The sequence below is a fragment of the Stegodyphus dumicola genome, chromosome 10 (genome assembly GCF_044657685.1).
Source record: "Stegodyphus dumicola isolate Sdum_Otavi_A_Nest chromosome 10, ASM4465768v1".
NCBI lineage: Eukaryota > Metazoa > Arthropoda > Arachnida > Araneae > Eresidae > Stegodyphus > Stegodyphus dumicola.
The window spans coordinates 6,318,098-6,338,509 of NC_140777.1; the positions used below are offsets into that span (position 1 = coordinate 6,318,098).

General features: G+C 30.8%; 1 protein-coding gene across 16 annotated transcripts in view; it reads left to right on the forward strand.

Annotated features, from left to right (window-relative positions):
• Positions 1 to 20,412, forward strand: part of LOC146994865 (inositol polyphosphate-5-phosphatase A-like) — a 205,737-nt gene that overhangs the window by 147,171 nt on the left and 38,154 nt on the right. For 12 of the 16 annotated variants that reach the window (XR_015043280.1, XR_015043281.1, XM_085824598.1 and 9 more), the window contains 2 exons: positions 1,574 to 1,686; positions 15,184 to 15,287. Coding sequence is in view for 14 of the 16 variants with exons in the window: in XM_085824598.1 (XP_085680724.1) it covers positions 1,574 to 1,686; positions 15,184 to 15,287 (217 nt within the window). In the remaining 2 variants the exon portion in view is untranslated. The remainder of the gene's footprint in view (positions 1 to 1,573; positions 1,687 to 15,183; positions 15,288 to 20,412) is intronic. The other 4 variants (XM_085824601.1, XM_085824606.1, XM_085824607.1 and 1 more) reach the window with 2 other exon arrangements.

The window sequence follows — 20,412 nt, forward strand, 5'->3', positions numbered from 1 at the left end:
GATGCAGTTCTTTCTGAAGAAGTACAGAATTGCCTCAATGAAGGCAATGATGCCTAGATGCATGAGGAGTTATAGTTTTGGTGCTTTTTGGACTTTTCATTGCTATAATTTAAAAAAAAAAACAGTCTTGGTTAGCTTTGAACCATTTTTCTGAATAAATATTAGATGAGAAATTTTACATATTCTGGATGTTTCAGAAGTAATATATTTAGAAGAAATGTGGGAATACAAATTTTTTTTTTTTTTTTTTTTTTTTTTTTTTGCTAAAAGTTGGAGAATAGAAAAACTAAAATAATTTAAATGGATTGAATTTCTTTGTTCCCTTTTGTTTTGGGGAGGGTTAGCACTCATTACCTTTTTTTCCTACAGCTTAGAAACCAGCAGAATATAGCTAACACCATGAAATATGTTCTAGAAGAATCGGCATGATTGGTGGAAAAATAAATTACAATAAATAAATAAAAATATAAAATATATCATAAGGGCAAAAATTTTAATGCTTCAGTTTAAAGCATTTTTATAATGAGTTAAGCCATCATGTAATTCCTTTTTTATAGCAATGTTTTTAATTACATAAAGCAATGAAACGGTGCTTGAAAATTTTTCATCATTAATATATTTTCAAAAAACTTAATTTTATGGAATGCCTTTGTGTGTTCCTTATGGTTCCTTGAATATCATGATCTTCCTTTACGGCCATAAAGACTGTTCATCATTTAATACAGCTTTCATGAGTCACACATGTAGCTTGAAAGGTGAAGGTAGAAAATTATAGAGGATTTATTTTCAGCATATAAAATTTCTGAGTTGAATGAATTGTGTGCTTTTAAAAGATATAGAGTGTTCCAAGCTTGTGGCATCATTCTGGATGCTGCTATGTAAAGAATATTCTTAACATCAGCATTCAGTATGTTTAGTGACTATAAGGATGTGATCAAAGTTCATTTCTTAACTATATTTATGTAATATAAAATGAGCTGAAAACTTACCTCATCTGAGAAATCTTGTGAAGAGACCTTGCTTTGATTACAAAAATTAATCTTTATTTATGTATGTTATATTACTCATTTGAGGAATGAACATTGGACATTTTTATTGGTTGTCACTCTAACATCATGTATTTCATAGAACTTGTTATGTAATAATAATGTAACAGGCAGATGCAGACATTCTTTTAATATATTTTGTTAATCGAAAGTGGGAAAACTAACTGACTGGATTCTTGTGCCTCTAGGATTAGAATTATTTGATAGTTAAGCAGAGCAGGTAAATATGATTTTCAGCAAAACAATGTACCTTGTCAAAGATGTCCACATGACCACACACTTTGTTTAAATGTTTATAATATATTTAAATAAAAATTAAATTACTTCAGTGCTATTCTGCTTTGATGTCAGTTTTGGTGAGATTATCCACATTTAATATTTTGTTCTCTCTAAGTTTCTTGCTAAAGCATCTGTAATTGCATACTGATAAGTAATGAAATGTTATAGTGTTTTTACGTTGGTTGTAGAAGTTTTTTTATTTATTCCTTTCAGGAAAGTGTTAAAGTGTATATAATTTGTATTTTTAGAGCTCTCATGACCAGTGAACAGCTGTCTCCTTTTGGTCAGTTAAGGATATTTCTTGATGAAGATATCAGATGTCCAGAAAAATATACAGTAAGAAACATAATCAGTTATTTTTGTAAGCCTTAAAAATGTTTCCTATTAAATTCTTTGTTTTCCTTGCATATTGCTTTTATTAAAAGCATTTTCATAACAAATCTTTGGTTCTTACTCTGCATTAATTTAATCCCTCTAGTTTCTTTTGATCAAATAGCTGGCAAACATATTTCAAGGGGACTATGAATTACTAAACTCTTGGTGTATTGGGGTAATACTGTGGAACATGCTTATGGTTAACTAAAAATCATTTAATCTGAGGCAAAAACACAGGAAAATAGAATTACCCATATTATAATACAAGTAACAGAAAAATACTAAGCAGTTTATCTGTATTTTCACCTAATCAATCTTCAGTTTTTTTTTTTTTTTTTTTTTTTTTTTTTTTTTTTTTTTTTTTTTTTGACTGTGTAAAATTAAATCATCATTAAATTAAATTAGTAATGGATCACACTTAAAAACAAAAAGAATAATGTATGAACAACACTTGTTTTTCAGTTGAAGTCGTTATGTACCAAATTTTGGCTGTGCACTTGATTTATTTCTATAAATGAGCAATTTTAACTAATAGTGTTCATATGTTCCACAGTACCTACAATTACTTTATATATTTTGCATTAAAAACCATTCCCAAAAACTATGATGTCATAAGCCATCACTCTTGTTATCACTCTTGAGATTTAGTACTTCATAATTTTTAATGTAGATATTTTGAGTTTTTATGTATTTTTGCCTTCTCGCAAAGTGAGAACTGAATTAATTAAATGAGAAATACTCAATCGTCTGTGAAAAACTGTTTCTGTTTTGTTTTGTTTGCTTAATTTCTTTTATACATAGTTCTAGCTTTATTATAGTATTTGAATAGAACATGTAGCAACAATTAGATAATTCTTTAAATGATATACATTTTGTGCATTCTGAGTTATAATGTGAATGAAATATAATACTGTTAAGTAAACCTAGCGCCAGAGTGTCGCTATGGTAAACAAAGTGAATTTTAAAGAATGCATTTATTCTATTGTGGTTTATGCGCTGTCGGCGAAGTAGGTTTAATTCAATCTAATAAGTTTAAATAAAATGCAAGAAAAAATGCGTGTAATTTAACATTCCGTACCAGGAAGTCATGTGGTGTACACATCAGATTTTTTTATTGGTATGTCAAGGGGTTCAGACGTTTATTTTATTTGTATGTCAAGAGGTAAATGTAATAATTTAATATACGAATAAGAATTATTTATTTAAAAATGGTTTGTTTTATTGTGATTTAACCTTTTTAAGTGAGTGAAATTTAATGAGAGTATTAGAGGACTTGCATTTATGTCCAAATCCTGTGATTTCAAATGAGTTAGGAAATTGTACTTGTATTTTTAAATTTCTCTGATTTTAAAAAAGTTTAGATTTTACAATATTAATTTCACACTATTATGAGATCTGAATATACTGTAGCCATTTTATTTGGAAATAAGACGTCTGTCAGAAAAGAATTACTTTTAATTCTTAATGAACATTTACATTTCTAATAATTTCATTATAGCTTATTTCTTTTTCATTTAAATATTAGAGAAAAATATCTGTGCTCTGAGCTTGTCATTTCACCCTTACAATATACCGTATTTCTTCATGTATTCCCCCCTCTCCTATTTTATCTCCTAGCCTTTTAGGACCTGATTTTGAAGATTTAAAAAATATTTGCATGATTTCCTTTCCTTGCTGCATTCAAAGAACAAGCTTCCCTAAAATTTAAAATGGATTCTTCCACATGGTGATTGTTTTCATTTATGCAAACCCTTGGAAACTACTTGTGAAGGTCACACGGAACCTTTCCCTTAAATTTTTAATCCATTGTTCCCACCAAGCCAGTTTTCACCAGACAAGCCGATTTTTAGATTTGTGATCTGAATTAATTGTCAGTTTGTCCGGTTTTTATAAAAATTATGATTAAATAAAGTAAATTTGCAAAAATATTTTTGAGTATTTTGTTGGAACAGATAATGAATATAACTTGACCTTTATCTAAACTGATCTAAAGGTTTCGAGTGACAAAATGTGAAATTTTTAATTTCTAACCTGAAAATATTTATTGTAAAGTGAATGTTAGTTTCACTTTATAAGTTTTTAATTTCTGTTTTAATTATTCAGTCATTCAACCAGTTCTGAATATACATATATATTATAGTATATATGGTAAATGCATAAATTAAAGAAAATAAACAGTTAAAGAGATAAAATTCACAATTTTTGCCTTGTTGCTGTCTAAACCTTTTGTTTAACTTAGACAATTATAGTTTCTTTACTATTGAATTTTATAGTAAAGCAAAAGCAGACAGAGCAGTTTATTAATTTTAACATAATTAATTAGTTCAATATTTTTAATAAATAATTATAAATAATAAATGTAATAATAGAAATATTTACTTTCTATTCACCATAAATTTGGAACAAAATAGGTTAATTTTTTAAATTAAATATTTCATTTAAAAATATGCTGGTCAGAAGTTTTAAAAAGGTAGCAACACTGTATTGAACTTCGTGCCAGACCAATACAAGAACCAACTAGCCACAGTTTAGCAAACATGAGCGGTCAGTCAATCTAGTTTGAGTCAGCTGCACATTCAGCTTCTCTAATTATTTATGGATGATTTGAGGCCTAAGGAGTAGTAGAGAAAACAATAAGAATAAGTAGAGAAAACAATAAGAATAAGAACAATAAGAATGTATGAGATTAAAGTTATAGATAAGTTAAAATGAAGATATATTATTAGGTACTGTAATGCTGCTATGTATTCTTCTTGGAATGTAGGTTTCCTTTTAAAGAAATAATAATATTTACATGTTGCTTATTTATGACTACTCTTTTTCATTTCTTAATTTCTTAGCTGTAGCTGCATCGTTTGGAAATTAAATTATTCACATTATTTCCCCCCCCCTTTTTTTTTTTTTTTTTTTTTTTTCTGTTAGTAAAAGAAAAAGGGGAAAATATGTGAGGAAACATAGTGTGTTAGTTTTATTATGTGATGTTTCATAATTTAGTTTTGTCAAATAGAGCATTTGAGTGCAAAATTTAAAAAATGATTGTTTTGAAGGTCTTCTGAATTTTACAACAATTTCAGTTGTAAATGTTATGATGTTTGGAACTGAAATTTAATTTTAATTTTCTTTCAGTATTTATGCCTGTGCAAAATTTAAAAACTGATTGTTTTGAAGGTCTTCGGAATTTTACAATAATTTCAGTTGTAAATTTTATAAAATTTAGAACTGAAATATAATTTTAGTTTTCTTACAGTATTTATGCCTGTGTCATTCTTTTTTTGTTAGGAGATTTCAAACATAAGTATTCATTTAAATTTTTTCTAAAGCCTGCTCTTACATTTTATGAGAAATATTTTGAACATTAAACTCTAGTAGAATTGCTTTTCTTAAGTGAATCTTTGACCTGCTGTGTAAAGGATAAGCCAAGCATGAGGAACATCCAAGTCCAAATTTAATTTAATGTAGGTATTTAAGCCTCAAGTTGTAATGTAGCATGTACAGAAAATTATATATTTATATATACTCACACTGTACAGTTTCGATAATCTGCATACTTTGGGACTAATGGTTGTTCAGGTTGTGCTGATAATAGGTTATAACTTTCTGACTTTTGTTTACATTTTGCTCTTTCTAATTTCTATATTATATGTATAGATTATTTGCTCATGAATAAGTAAAATGCACTCATACCTTAATTATTTTTTAATACAGATAGATCTGTTCTTAAAAACCGGTACAAGTGTCGAAAAACATAATGGAGAGATAAAATAGGAAAATATTTTAAGAAAGTGAAGAATGCTTTTCAAAATATGCATCCGATAATTTTGTTGAAAGGAAAACTGCATCTTTTAAAGTTATTTTTACACTCTTAAATGAGAGAAAAAGATTATTAATAAAAAATTACAAATAACTACACAGCTCACAAACACCCTGTTAATAAGGCTTTCCCTAAATTGAATCTGTTTGTTGATTTCAATATTATATTCTGCGTAGGCACATTTTGATTAATGACACTACCAGAATTACTGGAATTAAAATTTTAAACTTATAGGAAATCTCTCCCCTCTTTAGGCTCTTTTTCGCTATCATATTTTCTATTTTTAGAGCCAGAAGAAGCTTTACAAGGGCTGTTTTCAAAAGCATGTGTGTATTCTTCCACTGATGTAAACATGCTCATTTTGTGAAATGTAAATAAATGAGCTGTGAACAGCAAAATGGCACTGAAAACATGCATAAAGGAATTTTTGACATATGTCACGTTTTAGAGTGTCATAAATTTGTATGCTAAATAAATTCAAAATTAATAACAACAGTGGAGTATGTAACCAAAATATGGATTTATATGAAGCAAAAAAGTATTCAGCATGGTGTTCAGTCCTGTGGTTGCTCTTCATTTCCTGCACACTTGTCCTCAAGGGGTTAAAGAAGCATTGTACTGCAGTTTCTGTCTTTCTTTATTTATTTAATTAGTGAAAAGGTAAATTGCTACTTTTTATTTTTATGCACATATTGCTTTAAATATTTTTACAATATTCTTTTATTCTAAAGTGCTTAACATGGTGATCTCTTGAAAGTGGAATCTGATTTAATGTTATAATGGTAGAAAACCTTTTCTTTATGATAAAGCTCATGGTTATGATGTGACTGATTCAAGTCTCACTCTAGACATTGGCTCTTTCTCTATTAAGGTACAGAAAGTCACTATTAAAAAAAAGGCATTAATGCACTATAAGTTGCAGGGCAAATGAAGAAACTTTTAATAAAATCGTAACAGCAGACACCTAATGTTTAATGATTGGTTACTTCAAAAAGGCCATATGATTATCCAAATTTGCTGTTGTAGAACATTTAACATGTGTTATCATAATTGGTGGTAGTAGTCTTTAAGTTCAGTTCTAAGTGGTTCAGAATATTACACAGGAGAGTAGACTATTTCTGAAGGAGTGTTCAATTACATGTTATGAGCAACAATCATGCTTGTATTTATTAAACTCTGTGGTTATCTATGTTGCTGTGATATGCTATTACAGGATTCGTACAGTCCTTAAAAGTCCTTAATTTTTTTGGAATCAATTTTTGGTCCTTAAAAGTCCTTAATTTTGGCCCAAATCAGTAGAAGGTCCTTAATTTTAATCATCTGAAATTTCTGTGTTGTTTTTACGACTGCCATTTTGAGTGTGAATTAGCATTTTGGAGAAATATTTTTTTGCGATTCACTGATGTTTTTTTTTTTTTTTTTTTTTTTTTTTTTTTTTTTTTTTTTTTTTTTTTTTGAATGGGTTTATGGGTTGTAATTTGTTTGTATTTCTAATATTTACTCGAGTTTCATGGGATACTCGAGTTTCTAAGCAAGAAGTGAAACATCAGCATTTCGAATTTCATTTTTGGTAATAAAGAGCTCTTAAACAATTTTCGCTTTTGGGGATGTGAATTCTTTTATTAAGCAGTTCTAAATTTGTCGACTTGTCAACATTTTGGCAATTTTAACGTCAGTTTATATAGAAAATTTTTAATTCTGAAATCTGGGAATTTTTCGACGAATTTTTTTTTAAACATTGTAACATTGATAAATTTCATTAAAATAATGGTAATATATTGAAATTATATTTTAAAAATAACATTAAAATAAACAATTTTTATTTTTCGCTGTTATATTATAAAGTTTCATTTTGGCAACTTATTATACAATATTTTAAATCTGAAAAATAAACAAGGTATAATGCTATAAAGCACATTTTACAAAACAGCTCTTAGCAAATGCAAAGTTAGCTGTGTAATTAATTAAAAAGTCTCCTTTTTAATTTTTCATAGTAAGCGTTTTTCCGATGTAATTCTCTCAGAATATTCAAAATTCTCAGAATATGCGTCAGTTTTCTTTATAAAATTAATTTTATACTTTTATCCCCCCCTTTTTTCCCCCCAAAATATTTCTGGCTCTTTGCTGTTACAAAATTGGTTGGGATAATTTTTCTTTAGTATTTTTGACATTGCAGTTTGGAAAATTTAGAAGGATTTGAAGGCAAGATTTATAGACCCTCGATTCTAGATGATTTGAGAAATATGTGACAAAGTGAAAAATGTCTCCATGGTATAAACGCGTAATGGATGTATTTTACAGAAAGTATGCGATTAATTTCTTACTTTTTGGAGAACGTCTGGAAGAACAATGAAGGCATAATATTTGAATGTTTTACTCCTGCTACTAGAATCTTTTTCTTAACATGTTTATCTTCCCTTTATTTTCTCTACTTTTCACTAGACACAAGCATGGAAAATATCAAAAATGCTTCTAATCTTATCACTTGGAAAGAAAGGAAAGATTATAGAAAGGGATTTTTTAATTAATAAAGAAATAAAAAACTTACAATTTAAAAGGTCCATCTAATATGTCTTAGTGCATCATACACAGAGCTGGCACTAGAAATTTTCCCATCTGATTCAATCTCTGTGGATCCTAAATTCAACTGCATAGTACCTTTCTAAATTCTGCTTCCAATGCCTGCTCTAAATTATAAAAGTTTTGCTATTTCTAGATTTTGTTGTTTGGTGTGTCACTAAATTCTAAAAATTCTGCCACACCATCTCTGTAACCGGTCTTTACCATATATATTTCATATTTCTTCTGAATTTCGTATTACTAAAGAAATTAAATTCGTCACTTTTTTCTATACATTCTAAATGCATTTAGTGTTTTTTGGAAAAACAGACATCTTTAATTAAATCCAAAAATTCTAAAATGAAAAGGAAACATGCTGAAGAAAGAAACTGACTACATAAAGAAAATTATTCTTCAAAGATATGTGCAGTTATTATGTAAATTACCCAATTATTTATAATTTCAACCTTTACTATAATTTTCCATTTCTGTTTCCTCATATGATAGGGTTACTGAACCAGATTAAATTAAATTGTACAATCTTTGACCACTAGTCCACATTTTTAGTTTGAATTTGTGTTTAATTACGTCACCGTGAGCTGTAATAGATTTTGTTAGCACATCATTTATGCATGCATTTATGTTTTAAGTTCTTTTTAAATAAGAGGCTTATTTAAACCTTTGTCTGATATTGTAGTTACTTTCAGACTTAGTGATAATTTGCTTGACATCTGTCTGGAGGGTTTTGGACTGTTTAGCTTTTACCAGATCAAGTAAACCCTCATAGGTACATTGTGGAGTGGTTGACAAGTTAGGAGATAAAGCATGCAGAAACTAGTGAGAGCATTGGTTTGCATATTAGCAAACTAGCCAAAATGTTTGAGAAGGCTTCAAATTAAAATGACGGATAAATATTTTGTTGAGTGTTGTTGTTACAAACATACATGTTTTGTAGCTTTTAATGTGTAATTTTTCTAATATTATTTAAGAATCAGTGTCATAAATTACATGTATTTTAAACTGTGAAATTTTATTAGATTTTGATTTTAATAGGGCTTTTTTAACAAATATTGTTGGAAAAAAAATTTAATAGTGGCCATGTAAATGCATAGTGACTAAGGTTACCTATTTACCTAATTTAATTATTTATAACTAACTGCTTGCCCTTAAAAATTATCTCCATGTATTAAAGCGAGTTATTGCCTTTCATTAATCACTTGCGCTAAAAAGACGTGCCACGCACGTCAAGATGCTTTTGTCTCAAACCATGCCTAAAAATGAAAATAACGTGGTGCACACGTCGCCTAACAACGAGATTGTTTATTTCTCGAGTTACAGTTCTGGATTGTACTCACAGATGCGGAGCTGCGTAAATGAGACACTTTACCGCTTGTTATATTGTAGCGCATGGCACCGCAACCGTGAAGTTTAGTCGTAGCGCCAGTGGTTAATATTCACTGTGGTCACAAGATAAAACACAAAAATGTAGAAATTCAAGTAAAACTTATTCTTTGCATCTAGTGAGACTTAAAATAATACAACTTATCAACTTTGGTGCTTGAATGGCTTATTGGAACCTGAAAGTATATTAACTGGGTTACAACCCGTGGAATTCTGCACAAAGCTATGACACTAACTGCATCAAACAGAGCTTGACTAACTTTCAACACTTGCTAACCGTGCCTACATCAGGCCTTTCAAGTTTGTTCTAATCAGCAGGTCTCTCTCTAGACAAGCAGCAGCAGTGATAATATTCAGTCTTTTGTTATGAATCATGCTGATTATGATCTTACTTCTCATTTTAACCTCTGCCGTTTGACATAAAATCTACCTGTTATTAAACCTCTACACCAGCAGTTCTCAACCTTTTGACTAACGTGTACCATCTAAACAAAAATTGAAACCCTTTAGTACCATTACTACAAAGTACTACCACCATCAATCTTGAACAAAGCGCAGATCACATAAATTTACGAGTGTTAAGAGAAAAAACTCAATCAGGATGTTGGGATTTTAACTTTTGAAAAAAATAGTTTAAAATACTTTGCTTCTTTGTGTACCACCTATTTTTTTCTTGCATACCACCAGTGGTACACGTACCACTGGTTGGGAACCTCTGCTCTAGACTGATCAAGTATGTGACAAAATGAGACATAAAAAAAAATCAACATAAAGCTAACTATTAGTAAAACGTAAATGTCACTTATCTTCTTTCAAATATGTCCAACCTCTTACTTAATATTTATAAAAAACTTAATATTTATTTGTTTACCTTGTTAAAAATTTCTTTCAATGTAAGTTGTTTAAGTTGCTTTGTTCTTTGTGCTTATACTTTCTCTTTAATTCTGTAGACAGACATAATCTCTTGTTTAGTTACATTGTGGATGTCCTGTAACTGCTGTTTCGAGAATTCTGACTAACTTGTCAATCAAAATTTTCTCATTTTCAGTAACTTCTCTGTAACTTTCTTCACAAACAGTAGTGGTATTTTCTGGATCTAGAACCATGCTACAGATTTCGCCATTCATTAATTGATTGATGATTGAGAAGCATTGTCATCACAATGAAAACCTTCTTTTATATTATCTTCATTTATTATTGCATATCCACATTTCTCTACAAAATCCGTTAATTGGAAAATTTCACCTTTGTTTTGTGATATCTGAAAACCTTTAAAATTAGCAGCTATCATCATCAAATTTAGCTATCCTACACCATACATATTTGGCTATGCATCATGGGCTTGGCGATTAACGACAAATTGTTCCGTTAAATTTTATGTTGTTTCTAATGCGCACTGAGACAATTAAGCCTGAATTGTATTAGTTTAGTTATTTATTATACTTTTGCCCATTTCTTGCACATGTGTAAGGCTTATCAGAGTTCTGAATAAATAAATTCCCACATATACTTAAGCCTTATTGAGGGCCGGCACTAGATATCTTACTGCCTGATGCAGTCTCTGTGGGTCCTAAATTCTGCGACTCGATGCAACCATATGGGCGCTGGTTCTGGGTTTATATGAATAACAAATCGTTTGTTCTTAATTCAAATAGCCCTAAATGTAATCTTTGGATCTATGAGTATCATCAACAAAATCTATGTTTAGCGTATGGAAAGAAATTGTTGGTAAATTTTTCCTCGTCAACATTTTTAGCACATTTAACTTAAATCTGTAATCATTGACAAGCGTAATGTCAACATAAAAGGTTACCATACTCCTTTATTATTCAATTACTAACATAAAAAAATTGTTTAGGCATCGCTACGTGAGTCATTACTCAAGTTGTCATGTTTTGATAAACATGCAGTGATGAAAGGAAAGTACAATAAATAATGATTTGCAAAGTTGACATCAGATCAATGATGGATCTATGTGGAATTTTTCCATTTGAGATGTGTGCCTAGCAGATAGGCAGCAACAGAGCCAAATTACTGGTCATACAAATTTACACTAAAATGATTCTTTCTTCAATAACAAGGTATTTTATGTAGTGTTGAAGTGAAATTAAGAATTGGGACTCTCCAGATGTTTTATTATGCGCAGAGGGGGAAATCAAATATGCATGTGTAAAGCCTACGAGTAAAAATGTTTTGGAGGTTTTTGATGTCCGAATTTTAGATCATTCCAGATAATGGACATCCAGATTTTGGATTTTGTACTGTATTTATTTGTTTACTTTATTAAACATTTCTTTCATTGTAAATTGTTTGAGTTGCTTCGTTATTTGTGCTTATACTTTCTCTTCAGTTCTATAGACGGACATAATTGTTCAGTTACAAAGTTTTGCTGTTCAAGTACTGTAGTTGGTATGTCAAGAATTCCGACTAACTTGTCGCCCACCAGCAGCCGAGCGGTAACGTTCCTGAACACTGGTAGTTCAGTCCGAGGTTCAAATCCCGCGATAGGCCTGGCTGCATTGGTGTTTTCGGGGTTTTCCCCATGTTTAACTATCATACGAGCCAGTTTCTCTTAGAAAGTCCTCCACGAAGGCATCCCTCCCCTTAGGCAGATAGCCCTAGTGTGCTTTGCCATAATTAAATACACCACATCACCACCGACTAACTTGTCAATCGAAATTTTTTCAGTTTCAATAACTTCTGTGTTCTTTCTTCACTATTGGTAGTGGTATTTTCTGGATTTAGAATCATACTACAAATTTCGCTGTCCGTTAATTGATTGATGATTGGAGCATTGTTATTGCAATGAAAAACTTCTGTTATATCATCTTTGTTTATTACCACTTCTCCACATTTCATTTAAAAATCCATTACTTGGAAAATTTAACCTTTGGTTTAAGATATCTGAAAGCCTTCACATTTGCGGCTGTCATCTTCATCATCCTTAACATGAAATGTTGGCCATAAATTATGCCAAGCAGTTTTTAAAGTATCTGAAGAGACCCAAGATCGTGTGATGCTCCAGAAAGTAGATTTTACGCTAAAATATTTCAGAAATTCTTGAATAGTCTTGCCATTGTTCAAGAAGTGTAACAAGGATTGAAAAAATTCTAATTTATATTTGCATTTTCAGCATGCACACTATTCTGATAATATCCATAGGCTGAATGATGGACGTACAATTTGGAGGAAAAAATAATACGGTTACTTTGTCTTTTGCTAAAATTTTGAGTGGCATATGAGCCAAAGAGTTGTCTACAATCAGAACAATTTTTACGTCAGGCCTCCGTAAACCAACCGAATTCTTCCAAGCCTTGGGTATGAAATAATTTTCAAACCAACCATTCATTAACACTTTTGTCACCCATGTTCTTTTATTTGCATGATATATGATGGGAAACATTTTACTCCTTTAAATTCTTGATGTCCTGTATTTTTTCCAATTACGAAAAGTTTACACTTGTGCGTTCCTGCAGCATCTGCACATGCAAAAATTGTTAATCTCGCTTTGAAATCTTCGACACGAGTTGGAGTCTTTTCTGTAAAGGTGTCCAAGGTAATTTACGGTACATATTGCTCTAAAAGACCAGTTTCATCTGTGTTGCAAATTTGTTCTGGAGATAACTTTTAACTAATGAGTTCAATGAATTCATCTGCAAATAGTTCATCATAATTGTTTCACCTGAAATTCTTAATTGCCTTATACTATGGCGATTTTTAAATTTAGTTAACCAACCTGTCGAATATGTTTAGTTTGTAAGTTCATTTCTTAGTCAAATAATTTAGTTTGAGCCATTAGCATTTTATCCGTCAATGGCATGCCTCGCTGTGACACCGTCTGACCCATTCAGTCATCACTTTGCCATAATCTTCACTTTTTGCATAACGAATAATTTTTCTGTTATGCGAGTTTGTTATATTATGTTTGTGGGTGTTGGAATCCACAAAAAATTCAAAAAGTTTCTTTTTCTGTTATCTTATGTCATATACAGTTGGCTTTCAAATGCCATACTCCTCGCATAATTTTGAGACAGGTATACCTTTATCCATTTTTTGCAGCAATTCCATTTTTTGTTTATTGGACTTCGAAGTAGGTTTTCGCTTTTTAGATCCTGTTGCAACTCCAGAATAAGTAACTCTTTTCGACATAATTGAAAGTTGAAACTTTAATTTTTTATAAAATTGCTGTAATAAAAATAGCCTGCAAAAAAAATAATAAGCTGGATCAAACTAGAAGGTTAAGGAACTGCACAAGCTGCTACATGAATTGAAATTCCTTGGAATCGAAATCATTTTAGCCTAATTTAATAGCGTCCGCCATACACTATTGGCTATGTATTATGAGATTGATGATGAAAGACAAGTTGTTCCGCTTAATTTTGTCTTGCCTCTATAGCACACTGAGGCAATTAAGCCATAATTATTAGTTATTTATTATGCTCATGTCTATTTATTACACATGTTTAAGACTTATCGGAGTCCTGAACAAATAATTCCCGCAGATACTTGAGGCTTATCAAGGGCCAGCACTAGATATCTTATCGTCTGGTGCAGTCTCCATGGGTCCTAAAGTCTCCTACCATGCACTTCCCCCCAAGTTCTAAATTTTTGCCACCCCTAAATTTTGGATCCCAGAGCTTTCTTTAAATTCCAGATATCCTTTTATCCCTTAATTTTGTTGCTCGGTGCTTCTCTAAATTCCAACAATCTTTTCTTCCATATATTCTGCCTCCAGGTGCGACCATACAATCTCGGGACCATACAATCTCGGTAACATTTATGTGTTAAACAATTAGCACTACATGTAATCTTTTGACCTATGAGCATCATTAACAAAATCTATTTTTAGCATATGGAAAGACATTTTTGTTAAATTTTTCCTTGTCAACATTTAGCGCATCTGTAATCATCGCCAAGCGTAAATGTCAACATGAAAGGTTTCCATACTCCTTGTTATTCAGTTACTAATATAAAAATATTGTTTAGGCATCGTTGAATGAGTCATTACTCATGTTGTCATGTCTTGATAAACATACGGTTATGAAAGTAAAATATAATAAATAATAATTTGCCAGGTTGGCATCAGAGATATAAAAGTTTTAAAATCAACAATGTTTTTACGTAGAATGTTTCTGTTTGAGATGTATGCCAAGTAGATACACATATACGGAACCAAATTATTGATTACACAAATTTATGCTAAAATGATTGTTTCTTCAATAGCAAGGTATTTTATTTAGTGCCGAAGTGAAATTGAGAATCGGGACTCTACATGTTTTATTATGGGGAAAACAATCAAATGTGCATGTATGAAGCATAAAAAAAATTCGTAAAGAATAAATTTTGTTGGTGGCTTTGAGGTCCAGAGTTTAGATTATTCCGTATATTGGAGACTTTGTACTGTGTTTAATCTGAAGACTACAATTTATATTTTGCCTCTTATGAGGTGCAGAACATGAGTTAACAATTTTACTCAAATGGCTGGGGCCCAAACAATTTAAGAATTACTAATCTGGAATACTGGTATTACTGAAAATGATATGTTGTATATAATTTTATGCATAAAATAAAAAGATCTTTAAAAACTGCTCTGCTTTTATGATTTGTTACATGTGTATTTTTATTGTAATAAATCACACTTATGTTCACCATTTGTATGCACAGTATATTTTAAATAAAATAATTTAAATCATGATATTTTTACTTGTCTAGGCCACAAGTACTTACCTTTGACAGGGAAAGAAGTTTATATTGGAAGTATTGAGCATTTTGGAATGAAAGAAAAATCAAAATTTCCCACAGAGATATTTCCTGAGGTAACATTAATTCGTTAGTTTCTGCTTTTCTGCTTTTTTCATGGGGGAAACACTGAGTCACATGCCAAGAATTTTTTTTTTTCCAAAATTTTGAAATAATTACTGTGATATATATATAATAGGCAGTGTAATGTAGAAAGTGCTGTGATACATCTAAAGGACACCTGCTTAAAAATTTATCTTTCTCATTTTTCTGCAGCGGGGCCCACCAGCGGCCAAGCGGTAAAGTCGCTGAACACTGGAAGTTCGGTCGAAGGTTCGAATCCCGCTAACGGGCTGCCTGCGTGGACGTTTTCGTGGTTTTCCCCATGTGTAATGTGTATACGAGTCACTTTTCCTTAGAAAGTCCTCCACGGACGCATCCCTCCTCTTAGCCAGATAGGCCTAGTGTGCTTTGCCATAATTAAATACACCACACACCACCATTTTTCTGCATTGCTTCAATTTTTTAATTATCATATTTAATGATTGAAAGCAATGCTGATATTTTCAAGATTTATGTTGCATTTACTCCTTCCCATGCCATTTACCTCGACAAAACTTGGGCTCAAGTGTTATGGGTCAATGTTTGGTAAACAAGCCAGACTGATGCTTGAGAACAATCACAATACAAGCCGAAGCATAAATGCCTGTATTATACTCACTTTTGTGCGATACTGGTGGCGTGGAAGTAAACTTTAATCCTTCATAGATATTATAAATATATTTTGTAATAAATAACAGTTTCAAAATTATATTTCATAAATAAATAATACTTCAAGTAAGTAAACTTTAGTAGAAGTAAACTTTAATTCTTCTGCCTTTTGCAGATATTATAAATATATTATTTTTTTAATATATAATTTTAATAAAAATTATATCATTTATAGAGTCAAAAGTCGTTAATTCGGACACCCATAATCGGGAATGATCTATAATCCGGACCACAAAGCTACAAACTTTCTGCTCATGCGTCGTATTGACGCATGCGCGTAAGACCTTTACGGCTGCGAATATGCCTGTGCGCATGCGCAAAATATGTTTACGAATGCACTTTTAATGTATAACGGACGGTATAAGCTAAGCTAAAATGATCTAATTCAGTTATTGTTGCAGATTGCATTGTTCCTTAATCTTCGAATTGGATTCGGCTTATTATTTTTTGCAGACTGTTAGAGCAATTTTATAAAAGTAAGCTTGAACTTTCGATTATGTCAAATAGAATTTCTGATATATATTTACTAATATGTAAAGGATCTACAAAGCGAAAGTATGTTTCAAAGTCTATTAAACAAAAAGTGGAATTGCTGCAAAAAATGGATAAAGGCATATCCTTTGTTTATCTAAACTTTAACGTTTGTTTATCTAAACTTTGTTTATCTTTAACGCTGCGGCGCGCAATGAATTGGAAGTTGATCTGTCAGCACTATCCTTATCTTCAGGGCAGATGTTTTTATTTTATTTGGCTTATAATTCCTTATTAAATGTAGTATTTCATCTCGATGTACTCCATCTTTGATATGATTTAAATCAAATTCCTCGTCAGTATAATTCGCTTCCGATAGCGAAGAAAGTGACAGAGGTTATTGAAAACGAAAAAATTGCTATTGAGAAGTTAGTCGGTATTCTCGACACAGCAATTATAGGACTTGAACAGCGGAACTTTGTAACTGAAGAAGAAATTATGTCTGTTTATAGAATTAAAGAGAATGTATTATCACATAAAAAACGAAGCAACTTAAACAACTTACATTGAAAGAAATGTTTAATAAAGTAAACAAATAAATATTAAGCTTTTTTTTTTTTTGTAAATTTTGATACCCTTTAGATCATAATTGTTCTTTATTTCATAATTGTTCTTTATTACGGTTTCATATTTTTAATTTTATAATTTCTGCATGCCATCTGACCAGATTTAAACTGATGATCTATAATCCGGAATCGCCGAAGTCCCGACGAGTCCAGATTAACGACTTTTGACTGTATAATAAAAAATTGTGACTAACTCATGTAGTGTACTGATAGGAACTAACATTGGGTTACAACCATGAAATTACGATGTTAATGCTCACTAGCCCAGCTTTCTTTTCACAAGCCTGAATCGTGATGTTTATGTGTGGCTCTGCTTTCTGTTCTCGAGCCTGTCTCATGATGTTTATGTTTGGGACAAAATCTGAATCATGAGTAGTCAGATTTGTTAAAGCACGTGAAGCGGTTAAATAAATATTCATTTTTTTTTTTTTTTTTTTTTTTTTTTTTTTTTTTTTTTTTTTTTTTTGTAGTTAACTTAACGTAGTAAATCAAGATATAAAACCTCCCATTTAACCATATATTATATATTTTATGGTCAGGTATTTTTAAAACTCAGTTATTAATAATAACAAACCACTTCAAATTAATAATTTATGAGAGTTTATCACATGAATCGTTTGTTATTAATAATTACCATCAATGAAGGGAAGTGTAACAATTTTCAGTGGGTTCCTTTTGAGATTTGCCATTATGCATGAGTGTGATTTTCCTGCATCAACACCTAACGAAATTGCAAATGTATAATAGTGGTGGTGAACACTCATGTTTGTTTTTGCCTGTTGGCCACAACTGAATAAAATCTACTGTAGGCACTTACATTTTTCAAAACACTCACATGTACTTTACATTCAGCATTCACAAATGTTCTGTGTTCTGCTGTGTCTCAATTTGGTACTACTTTCGTCAGTTGCTAGCATACACATAAATGTTTCCAAATTTTGACAAATTTTACTCTCTTTGTAAGCACAGTGGATGATGATTTAGATTTCAGAGGGCACATTTTGATGATGGTTTTGATATGCTAAAATCGAAAAAAGAAAAAATTCTCAGTTAGAAAGTTTTTTTTTTTTTTTTTTTTTCCCCCTAGAGAGAGAAGGAAAATGAAGAGAAGACTTCTGGCAAATAACCAGAAGATTATCATTGACTATCAAGGTATGATATTGTGAAGAATTGGTTGTGTTAAAAAAACATATTGCTGCAGCTAAAAATAAAAAAGACCTAATTATACTTTATGCTTTTCTGGAGGCCATGGAGGGTGCAATAGAATGATAAAAATGCTTAAGACAAAATATAAGCAGATTGTGATTAAAATTGATATATTTAAATCTTTGTGAATTTTGTCAAAAGAAACAATTCGTTACAAGATAAAACTTTTTTGTTTGTTTATTTTGTTAAAAGCATTAAATTGAATCCAAGGTGTCAAATTGATCTTACTGATTTACAGTCGGAAGCGAATAGAGACATTAAGTTTATAACGGTTTAACGAGACCATGTAATGAAAATTGTTCAGTAAAGGGCATTAAAAGCAAATTAAGTTACCTATCATCTGCTGGATGTGTTCACGTTATGGAGAGCTAAGACTGGCAATGGTAAATAATTTGCTAATAAAAATATTGAAACAAGATATTGAAGAGGTGTTACTTGCTGATTTGGAAACAAACATACAAAGTGGTCAGAAGGCATAAAGTTTATTCAATTTGTGAGAAATGGTGCACATTGCTTAGAAAGAGATCACAGCACGTATGAAGCTATATTTAGCTGTAAAGCTAAAGCATGTTTAAGAACCTACTTGCCAGTTAATAGGAATTGAAGATGAAGAATACCTGGCATTATTAAGAGTCTAAGGCTGATATCCATCCTCAGAAAGTAATCTCAGTCGAGGATAAAGATACTGGTGCAATGAATATGGAAGTTGAACTGGGTGATTTGAATGAAGACTTGGAGGTAGTGACTGTTGCAGATGTAATGAAAAACACAAATAAGAGTGTTGGGTAATAGAAAAGGAGCAACATAATTCTGAAGTTGAAAAGAGAAAGAATTGATGAATTCTCAGAAATTATTCAAGAAACTTAGCGCTGTGCTAAACTGTCACCAAATAAGCAAGAAGAAAACATGTTAGCACTTTTTAAGTTAAAACCTGCAGTTGTTAATTTAGGAGAAACCGTTTGGATAAAAATACCAGAGGGATGGCATGGGAAAGGCTGATAAGGTGAATTATAGCTGTTACAATTTTTAAACAAAATGAAAATAATTTAAGCTCAAAACATGGCATTTTAAACCAACTTCTAACCAAAGAATTATTCTAGTGTATGCTAGGAAGCTTTTATTTTAGTCAATAAAGTTACAAATATTAAAATAAGTAAGAAAATGTGCTCATAAGAAATTTACGTAGTCAGGGATTTCAATATTGTAATTGCACAAGTAATGGTAGCCCAAATCGCTACAGTGGAAAAATTCAGAAACCCTCCGTAAATTCATATTTCACAGTCGTTAATAATTTCTTTAAAATGTAATAGCAGTGTGTTTATAATGCAATTTATTTGCATTTTTTGTTGCTGTAAGGTGTTCATAATATAATTTATTTGATGTAGTAAATAATGAATGTATCTTACAAATAACAGTAATCATTGCTATAAAACATTTTTTTTTTTTTCATTGATTGAATTTCACTGCTAAGAAAAATGCTAAAGTATGTAATAAATAACAGTAATCATTGTTGTAAGACATTTTTTAATTTCATGCATGTTTTCATGACATTAAAATTTCATTAGAGTTCGAAATTTCTGTTTTGTATGCTTAATTATTTGCATTGACCAAACCCCATTGATGATTATAAATATTTATTAGTAAATGTGATTATTTTGTGTTATTTATCACATTAAACCAACAACTGGATTATTATTAATAATCACTGGATTTTTTACTTTGACCATAATATATGCAATGAATACAAGTAGGAATATATACTGTAGGGTAATTGAAATGCCAAAGAGATTAAGCTGTTCATCTGCTGAAATTTAGTTTTTTTATATTTTCTAATTTTGATGAGTCACTGTCAGTTGTATTGCTCAATAATGAATTTCTGGTTAAATTGTTGTATCTGAAAGGGAAATCAGCTGTTTCAGCTTTGTAACAATTTCATATGCTAAAACAGGTGAAAATATGCCTAGGCTATATGACTGTAACAAAACTAAAAATTCTTGTACATTACTTCAGGGAATCTAGTGGTTTGGCTCATCGAGGTTGCAGTGGCTGTCTGTCATTGGCCATATCTTAAGTCGTGGCACCACAGATTCAGGCTGTAGCAACGCAATCAGCAAATTACGTAGCGTAA